The sequence below is a fragment of the Megalops cyprinoides genome, chromosome 10 (genome assembly GCF_013368585.1).
Source record: "Megalops cyprinoides isolate fMegCyp1 chromosome 10, fMegCyp1.pri, whole genome shotgun sequence".
Classification (NCBI taxonomy): Eukaryota; Metazoa; Chordata; class Actinopteri; order Elopiformes; family Megalopidae; genus Megalops; species Megalops cyprinoides.
In genome coordinates, this window is record NC_050592.1 from 6742156 (window position 1) to 6752871 (window position 10716).

The 10716-nt window shown below is 38.7% G+C and overlaps 1 protein-coding gene across 1 annotated transcript; it reads left to right on the forward strand.

The window, feature by feature from the left end:
- Positions 1–1465: 1465 nt before the first annotated feature.
- LOC118784377 (myelin-associated glycoprotein-like) lies at positions 1466–7269 on the forward strand. Its single transcript, XM_036538608.1, has 12 exons — positions 1466–1493; positions 2971–3038; positions 3235–3609; positions 3992–4288; positions 4748–4847; positions 5525–5563; positions 6114–6161; positions 6312–6338; positions 6550–6591; positions 6670–6738; positions 6908–6959; positions 7219–7269. The coding sequence occupies exons 2-12, from the start codon at positions 2993–2995 to the stop codon at positions 7267–7269; spliced, it is 1146 nt and encodes a 381-aa protein (XP_036394501.1). The 5' UTR covers positions 1466–1493; positions 2971–2992.
- Positions 7270–10716: the final 3447 nt, after the last annotated feature.

A 10716-nucleotide genomic window follows, 5' to 3' on the forward strand; every position in this document is an offset into this window, starting at 1 on the left:
GCTATCCTTCACATGAGCTTGAAAAGCAGTTTTTTTTTATCTGGGTTATGTTACGGCTCTCTAATGTAAATATCCAGCTGTATAAATGGATAACATTGTAAAGAACTGTAACCTATGTAAGTCGCTTTGGATAAAAGCGTCTGCCAAATGAATAAATGTAAATGTAAATGTAATGTCTGTGCATAATGTACATTTCGTTACTGGTTTTTTCAATTTAAGCCACTGTGTACTGTTGTAGCTCTTCCCATTTCCTTCTTTAGCTCATCTCAAAATACTATTTGTTGAATCGTATTAAAATATTTGGAAAAAAAAAGTTCCATAACACCAATTGAATTGTATCACAGATTGCTGCATTTCACTAATCTGAAAGCCCTCGCAATGGGGAGCCCCAAGAGATAAGGTGCCTCCCCATAAATTTTTCCTACACTGGCACGGACCACAGTGACTGCTTTCATTGGTACTGCTTTTACTTAACAACACATGACTAGCCTTTTCCTGAGACTTGCACTTAGATTTTGTTTTAATACGGCCCTGGGTTCTTGTGTACTTGGAACTCAAATATACACAGGAAGGCCTTAATGGTGTACCAGTTCCTAATCACAAAGTCCAGGCAAAGTTCTCTTCCTTAACAAACAAACGCATCCCATTGCTAGCTGATCATGCAGACCAAGAAGGAAAAAGAATAGAAAGAGTGGACTTCTTACCAGGGAGAATATTTCTTATAGTTGATGCTTGCAGTATGGTTCCTCTTGCTCACCTGATCTTGCCATCGAGGAGCATTTTATTTTATATGAGAGTAAAGCAAAGACCCTTGAGCTGTCAAAAAAGGTGTGAATTGGTCCTTAAAGAGTTCATGTAAATTCCTGATGGGATTAACATGATGCTTAGAGGGGTAGCTGCCCCTGAGTGGTGTGTGGAAATCAGATGGTTAGTGGAAGAACTGAATGCATCATTTTTATCATTGATCATTGTGAGTACTTAAACAATTTGTGAAAGACTACAAAGTGCTCTGAAATGATTAACTCTAGATTAACCTAGTCAAGAGGACAGTATGTGTAATCATTCAAGCATAAAGTTGGTACTGAATTAAGGAAAAGATTGTAGCCATAAAATATTTTCTGCATCTTATAAGTTAATGCATTATATTTATTATGTTTATTTTCTTTAGCTTTTGCTGCTTGGTTATAAGTGCAAAATAACTGCATTGCTTGTCCTAAAAAAGGAAGAAGGTAAACAGCTCGAGGTCTGTTAAGAGGGGCTAAACGTAGTTATGATCTTTGAAGGGAAGGAAATGATGACAATTTCACACCTCTCGAGGTCTCAGTGGACCTGCTTCATCTACTGTAAAAAAAAAAGTCTAGTTCTGTTTTCAATCATTTCGAGTTCATGAACACAAGAGCACAAAATCAAAACCAGTTCAGTTGGATTCCGGTCGAGGCCACCTCGAATTCGTTGTCACAGTTGTTACAGAAATCATAGCAAGGACAATAAAGGTAAGAGCATTGCCTGTGTAATATACTGTTAAATACTCAGGTCAAAACCTTGGATCAAGGCCAACTGAACTGTTCTGGAAATACAGTTACACTTTAATTTAAGCAAGTAAAATAGCAAACCTTGGACCAAAGTCAGACTAGCCAAATTTCACAGTTTGTGATCAGTCGGGACAGTCAGTGTTTGGGATATTTTACATATGTGATATGATATTCAGTTGCAACAGCATTCCTAGTGTTTAATGTAAATAAAAAAAAAATTTGATCGTCACAGACGGAAATGACATGACTAGAGCTTTAAAATGTACGCTGCAAAACACGGAATACTAAAATACATGAAAATCAGAACTAGTACACTTATCAATATTTTCTTTGGTCATTATATATGTTTAAATTTGTGGTATTTGCTGATTTGCTGGAGGGTAGGAGTTATATTGATTACAGCCCAGGCTGAAGAATAGACACAGACGTGATTAGTGGGTGTGAAGTTCCTTATCTGTTGAACGTGCAGCAATCCAGATGTTTCCTGTGTTTGAAACACTTTCTTTTTGGTTAGTTTTCTGTAATGGTGGTTTTATTTAAAAAATAATGTAGTCTTCAGTCCATTAGATACAGGATTGATACATTTTTTGATATAGTCATTGTGTGGCAATATGATTCTGATTTACAACTGATGTTTTAGTTAATTAATTTATTTATTTTGCTCTTTATTATTTTAATTTTTGGAAGAATTGTGGAAGAGCTTGTGAATGCATTTAAAAAATAGCTGTAAATGGGGAGATTAGGTTATTTTCATCACTGTACTCCAGGCAGCCTAGCAGCATAAATTTAAGATTGTCCCACCTATTATCAGTAGCAGTATGACATTGGTGTTGTGTCATAATGTTTTTTGGACACTGGTCATGACACACACACACACACACATTATATATATATATATATATATATATATATATATATATATATATATATATATATATATATATATATATATGTGTCATGAAAAATGATGCAGTGATTATGGTCTCTAAGGTATTATAAGCGGCACATCACAAAGTGGTGTTTGATGTATAGTGTGCTACAAAACAATATCACTAATTTACAAATTAAACTTTAATTGTGGTGAGTGTTACACTTGGAATGCCCAAAGTAGCTGATGGTATAAATATTAACTTTACCAGGACTGTACTTTACTGCACTGTAAGGTAAAGGTATATGTGAAAACTGATTTGTGAATAGCTGTGTTTCAACAGGTTTTTCTGTGATGCATGCAAAAGGCCATTCACCACTGTAGCACAAAGGTGTTTGAATTAGATCTGAATCAAGAGAACATGCTTTTTAGTATCCGGGCAACAGTTACTGTCCTCAGGACCTGGTTGGCCACAGCATTTGCGGGCATTTGAACTTAGGTTTAAAACAGGCAAATCACTGAAAACAATGCCATTGTGAAGGAGTTGGCTTCATTGTCATGTTTTCACAGTGTCCTTACCCAGCTGCAAAAAATGAACACAACTGCAAGACTGTGGCTGTGCTGTCTGTACCTGCAAGGTAGCCATCTCCTTTGCCTCAGCTTCACCTTCCTCCTGAGTATACAGTTGTGGGGCTGAGTACTGTATATCCTACAGCCCACTCTCACTCTGTCCATCTACAACTGCTCCCCACTACTAACTAACTTAATCAACTAAATTTACCAACTGGGATTTAGCCTGTTTCAATAATAGGTACAAATTTTCATTTCTTCCAGCCATTTCCTCACCAGTGTTTTCTTCTGACTGGGAGGCAGAGGTTGTCCCCAAAATTAAAGCACTGACCAGTTCCTGTGTGGTGATACCCTGCACTTTTACTCACCCCGGGCATGAAATGTCGACTTCACGACTCAGGGGCGTCTGGCATGAAAAGGACAATTGGAATAATAAAATCTACTATGAAGATCAAACGAAGGTGGTGGACAATTTCAAAGGTCGCACAAAGCTTGTGGGACAACTTGGGAAAGCCAACTGTTCCTTGGAGATTGATGAAATTAAAGACCATGACAATGGCCCATATTGCTTCAGGATTGAAATTGACAGCATGGACAAATTTTCCTTTGTGGAACAATGCGTGATAATCAGCATGATGGGTATGTCTGCTCACCATCTCTGAATATTTCTGGTAAAGCATTTCATGTTTCTGCCGTGCATTACATCTGTGTCATGCTTTGATTAGCTTGTTTGGGACAATCACTGCTGTGTGCAGTCCAGGGTAGCAGCAGGGTTCATAACCCAAAGATTACTGGTTCAATTCTGAGATGGGGCACTGCTGCTGTACCATTGAGGAAGGTACTTAAGCCTAATTGCTTCTGTTAGTATCCAGCTGTATGAATGGAAGATACGTAAACGTCTCTTCATCTGCATTACAATGTTAAACAGTTGTAATGTAACTGCTGTCCTGTAGAGTGTTCTGTCTGAAATGCATTAGACTGATCTTGATTTATTTTATTTTTTTGGTTACTGTTTATGCAGCAGAACCACAGCCACCCAAACTGACTTATCTCAAGGATTGCGAAGAAGGGACTCCCTTCCCCATTATTTGCTCTGTCACTCACACCTGCCCCTCGTACGTCCCAAAACTCTCTTGGAAAGACGTTCCCGACAAACAAGTCATTGTGTCTCACAAGGACAACAGCCATGGGAACTGGGAGACAGAGTCCATCCTCACGATCACCCCGACGGAAGACGACGACCACAGAGAAATCACATGTATGGCCTCCTTCCACGGAGGAAAGACGTCAGAGACCTCCTTCACTCTCAACGTAAAACGTGAGCTAAGCTTTCCATGCCAAACGTTACGATGCATCCTAAACATAATCTAGGGAGGACATGATACCCACCTCTGTGCAGTACCAAGAATCACTTGAAAGTACACAAGGCATATTACATACAGTACCTGCATCTCTAGCCTGTATCTCTAGCCTACCTTCCTCCCTATCTATGTCTATCTATCCTATCGATTGCTTTTTTCATTAAAAAAAAAACACACTACCTTAGCACTTAACTTTGTATCTTACTGATCTCTTGTAATACTTTGCACTAACTACTCAGCATAGTGATGCACGTATTTGAAAGTCGCTCTGGGTAAGAGCATCTGCTAAATGAAGTAATGTAATGTAATGTAATGTAGTATCCATGAAACCAGCTGTGAGGCACTTTACTGATGTAGAGTTACAGTGTTGTTGTGCATGTGATGTAAATCTGTGTATTTTATATGTTTTTTTATAGGTAAGGCAAACATGCTCCACATTATCATCCCTGTAACAGCAGCAGTGGGGACAGCAGTCATTTTTGGTGGACTGTGCATTCTGATGAGGAAAAAATATATGTAAGTTACTGAGAAGGGGAAGTGGCAGGGGAAATTTCATGTGGGTGTTAAAGTCTTGGTCTGACTAACCATGTTCTGTATCTGATTTTGCTGTGGTTTATCATATCTCGAACATTCTACAGGATTCACATCTTGGTGCTCTGCAGATGCGCTTATCCAGAGCGACTTACATAGTTTACAGTTTCATTCTTGTTTTTATATTATACAGTTATAGAGCTGGACATTTACTGAGACATTCATGGACTGAGGACCTTGCCCAAGGGTACATTAATAGTGTAACATTTCAGTTATGAGCCCTGCTCCCTTCCACTTAGCCACCGCTCTACGGTGTGGTGTAGTGGTAATATACAATACTACAGTACATTATGATTACTGATTAACAGACACTCCCATCCAGATTGATTCACATAGGATACAATTTAAGTACCTTGACCAAGAGTACAACTGCATTGCTTTATCAAGCAATCAGATCGGCGCTCTCTGGGTCACAAGCGCAATTCCTTACTGCTATACCACACTGCTGTCCCTACACTACAGACTCTCTAAAAATTAATAAAAGTCTTGAGACTGTGATATGGAGTATTGTGCTGTCATGACAATTGGCGGATGACATTAGCTGAGAACACATTGTGCTTCGGTTTCCTCACCTCAATGCCGCCGCTGCTGTCTTTTTGCAGGAGACGTATACAGGACCTTCAGAGCAGAGGCGATAATGGGCAAGTATACTAAAACTTACTAATCATGGGTAAACACCGGCTTCTTTGTGATTTTTTAAGTTGTTGTCCCTTTGATTCAAGTAAATCAATATGAAGCTGACGTTAAGTTGCGATGTGAAACTAAAGGACTCCGGCTGTGTGGGGCCATAATGATGACCTGATGTCTGTTATTTGTTTTTCCAGAATCTGGAGCAGACTTTCACGTCTGTCACGCAGGTAAGAAAAGGCTCAGGTCACCATAAAAGGCCAAGCATTTCAGCGTTGCATAAATATTTTGTCACTCTTTACAGCTGAATAATTCATCTGACAGACTCCAGTGTGCACTCCATTCTTCAAGGGAACCATACTATGTTTAGTTTAACATGCGTTAGTAAGTCAGGAGTATTTATGTGACCTGTTGTATCGTGTGTGTGTGTGCGTGCGTGTGCGTGTGCGCATGTATTTTTTTGACTTATTGTTAATTGCTTGCATCCTGCCTTGGAAATTTACTAAAATTTTCCATGTTAAAATTGTTTCCTTGATAACTTATGTTCACATATGACTCCCACAGAACACGCCCTGATGATTACAATGGTGGGCCGCCACGACCTGAAAAGAGGTGAGTAACTTCTGTAACTTTTTCCAGACTATATAAGATTCTGCTGCTGTTTTCAAAAAGGACACAGCTGACTGAAGAGCAGAATTAACTTGCATTTCATTTGCATTTTAATACATCAGTATTTCTGTTCCTCTTTTTTTTTTCTCACAGGCGATCTATTTGGAGTAGGTTTTCTAGGTAAGCTGACAGAGTTCTGCTAAAACCAACGGTGGTTGTTCTTAAGTTATTTTAACCAGGCAATCTGACCTTTCTCAGGGGAGAGTGGTTGAAAGCTAGTATTAAAAATTCATTGATTTTCATAAAGTGTTTGTGGTTGTTCTCATTACATCCTGACCTAACGTGTATCCCTGTGAATTTCCTGAGTACACACTGATTTTACATTTTACAGGAGGGAACCTTGCAACTCTGCTGACACGAGCGTTGGTTACAGGTTTGTGCCTTTTTATCTCCTTAACAGTTCACCCTCCCAGCAAAGAAACAGAATGCTCAACAGTGCTTTTGTTCACAGGGCCAACAATGTGACAGCAGGTGGAGCGGATATGAAGGTTTCCAAACCCCGCTGCCCCTCTCCTAAAAGGTATTTTGCCCCTTTTGTGCCACTGCTGCAATAATAGTGCAACATATTCCAATATTGTTTATGTGTTTGATATGTAAGGACATCTGCTAAGGAAATTCTGTACTTCCAGTGATCAATGATTTCAAGATGATTATGTGATGCAGAATTGCATTTTAATTTTGTTTTGTAGTACCCAGAAATCTGCCAATGTCAAGTCTGTGAACAGCTATGAATGTGGTGGGGTGAGTATTTGATAAGTTGCTTTCACCAGTTGCACATTTGTAAAATCTTAATTCATTTTTGAAAGATAAGGTAACAAGCCAGCTTATCTCAAGGAAACACCTCACATCTGAAATATGCAAATGACCAACTGTAGCCATGTGCCATTTCCCAGCTTATAGAAACAAATGTTGAGGACATACTAGAAGCATCACAGATATTGAGCCTCAAGGTTCAAACATTGTATTAATAACTTTCTTTATCTTCCCTCAAAAATACTAGAACGATATCTACACCAATACTGCCGATCTCAACGTATATGGAAACTTGTAGCTGATGACCGCATACATATGGAAAAATGGAAGACATCAAACTTCAGCCATTCCTATCATTACATTGTCTCTCTTTCCTCAACCATATGAATCTATATTAGCTACTATAAAGTAATGCTGGATGTCTCATCACCTTTCTAACTGATTGAACTGAACATATATCAAACCCATGGTTGGTTTTAGACCATTGGGTTTGCTCATAAACTGCTGCAAGTTTTAAATAGGCTTATTATGAGTATATATTTTTTCAGTATTACACATTTTTCTTTGCAGGGGTGTTTCTAAACAAAGATATACAATGGGACAGTACAATTATGTGACATATACTAATGTTTTGTTTGCCATGTAACTCATTTTCTGCATATACTGTACTTACATTAATAAAAAAAAAAAATCAAAGTTTTAACAACATTTTTATGGCTTTCTCCTTGTTCCTGTATCCATGTCATTCTTTCATCAAGTAATAGAAAATAGTGTCTAAGGCTACAGAAGCTAGCAAAAATTAGTACCTCATCTTCCACTGCTCTACTTGGATTCTGTCAGAGGAAGAGTATCTGAATCTGACAAGCTGATTAGACCTGTCCATCACCTGAAGACTGCCACTCCCTTTCAGTAACATAGTTTCACCTTGGAATCATTTCACCCTGCAATGGCATTCCGTGTAATCCCATTCATTATACACTCACGCAAGATATACTGCAGTAATAATTGCTGGATGTTTACACCAATCGCATGTCTGCCACAGTTCAATACGATGCACTTTCCAACCCATGCTATGGAAGAATTAATTATTTCAACCCTTTCAAAAAAGGTTTAGAACATTTCCACTCAGAACTAGCACTATGTTTCAATTAGAATAAATGTATTTTACCTTTAAGAGTTTTGTGCAACTTACCTTACGGAAACTGGCATTATGCACCAAAACGAAAGTCAGTTGACTTTATAAAAAGTTAGGCCTTACAACATTTCAGATGATGTGAAATAATCAGCCTACAGTATATGTGCATCAAATCTGAATGGACACCTGCAATCACACAAAACTGACACTGAACCTTAGCCAGATTTAATATTTTCAGTTTTAAGCTTGGATCATTCATTCCAAAGCAACCCTTATCTTATGGTAAGACATGAAATGTACTCTTACCTATTGCATTTCACTGAAGTAGTATGGTTGTATTGTTAATGTTATGTATGCATACAGTGGGGTCCAAAAGTCTGAGACCACTAGTCAAAATACTTTTATTTTGCATTTGTTTTGAATGTAATGCTATTTTTTTTTCATTACAAATGATAATATCAGCTCAACAATTTGAGAGAAAAGTTGAATCTTTGAAAAATGTACATGAATTTCAGAATATCTTAGTATTTGGTATGTCCCCCTTTTGTTTTAATGATAGCATGCACTCGAGCTGGCATGGACTCCACAAGTTTGTGCAAAATCTGATGACCCATGTTATCCCAGCATGATCTGACAATGTTCCAAAGAGCTTCTGGTGATGTCACAGAATGCTTGGCTTTCTCAGTCTTCAAGTGCCCCCATAAATGTTCAATGGGGTTGAGGTCAGGCGACTGTGGAGGAAAGTCCATGACAGTCAGGACTCCTTGGTGGTCTTTGGTATTCAAGTAGTTCTTACAAAGATTTGAGGTGTGTTTGGGGTCATTATCCATTTGGCCTTGTTTCCCCTCCTGAGATGTGGTTTAGAAACTGCTACTGATTCTCAGACCACTACAAGACAGTTTTTGACATTACTTTTGCTGATTGGAGTCTTGCGTTCTTTATTTAGCAAATTCTGTATCTGTGATGAAGTTGCTTTTCTATCTCTCAGGGAACTAAGCTTGATCTTCTGATGGTGTGGTCACTTTTGGCCTGCCTGATCATGCTTTGGATACAACTGATCCAGTTTCTGCAAAGCCTTTCAGAGTTCCATGCACTTCCCCCTTAGAAACCTTTAGTCTAGCCACGATCTGATGCTGAGAAAGCCCCTCTTTGCTTAAAATAACAATTTGACTTCTGACACTTTCACTTAGTTCTGATGCCATTTTTCCCACTATCACAATGCTACTTAGTAAGCAACGATCTGCTGGAAACTTGAGGCACAGCCATATTTATAACAGGTGAACACTAGCTGCAAGTTGAGTTACTTAAACGAGCCTCTGATGAGTAGATCAAATCCACTTGAGTGTCATCTGAACACACGCTTCAATGGAAAGGATACAACTCAAGGAAATCTGGCCTTTTATACAAATGAGTTAAATTGGTCAATGTCCCAAATTTGCTTAAATTTGATTGCTGACCTAGAAATAGTGCAGAATCTTAAATGGTTCTGAATCCTCAAACGTTTTGATTATTTCCAGCTTTACGTGAAAATATTAGAGATTTTCTATTTGGTCTCAGACTTTTGGACCCCACTGTATGTTTCTTGCACGTAACCAATAGAACAGACTCCCTGTAAGAAAGAAACCGCTAAGACAGGGGGTGTTCTGTTTGGTCCAACCACAGCTAGCTAGATGCATGTAGTGAGAAAAGCATATTTTCCTTTATGGTATTTCTGTCATGTTGACTTTACCATCTAAAGCAGCACTTCCCAAACCTCTCCTGGAGGACCCCTTGTCCTGCATGTTTTAGATCTCTCCCTGCTCCAACACAGCTGATTTAAATGATCAGTTTGTTATTAAGCAGCTTCAGGAGTTCATAACGAGTTGATCATTTGAATTTACTGTGTTGGAGCAGGGGGAGATCTAAAACATGCAGGACAAGGGGTCCTCCAGGAGAGGTTTGGGAAACGCTGATCTAAAGGAAGTTAAACCAAATTAAGAAATACAACTTTGCCCCCTTGCATTAAGGAAATTCACCGGTCTTTTTTTTCCCCCACACTCTGGAGAGCTAATCTTAAATCGTAGTTATATGGAAGATTGTTAATTTTGGTTGGCATAACGCGTAAACTAACGTACCTTGGTATCGTTTGGATCTAGTCATTTTATCTGCTGCGTTCAAGCAATCACCACTTTGCAGAACTGATGAACTTCCCCCTTACATTTGTATATGTGTGTGTGTATATATATATCTGCCCATGTTTCTAAGTCAGTGAATGTCTGAATTCAAAAGCATAAGCATGTGAAGCTGTTTTCAACAGCTGAAGACCTGTGATATCTCAATTCTCTTTTTTAGAGGGTCACAAGACACTTTACCTCAAATGAATGCCTTAATCAGTCTCCAGTTCCCCAAAGGTTGCAGAGTGATCTGGAGTATTATTCATCTAGGCCTGGAAAAACAGATATCCTGTCACTTCCATGACCCTGGGCAGACACCTCTGTGATGCAGAGTTCTTGAAATATGACCTACTGCAGCCATGGACCATTTACCAGCTTCTGGACACTTACTGAGGACTATAAGAATGACGGATCTTCAAATCCCTGTACAATGAGAAAATAATCGTTAATTTTCTTT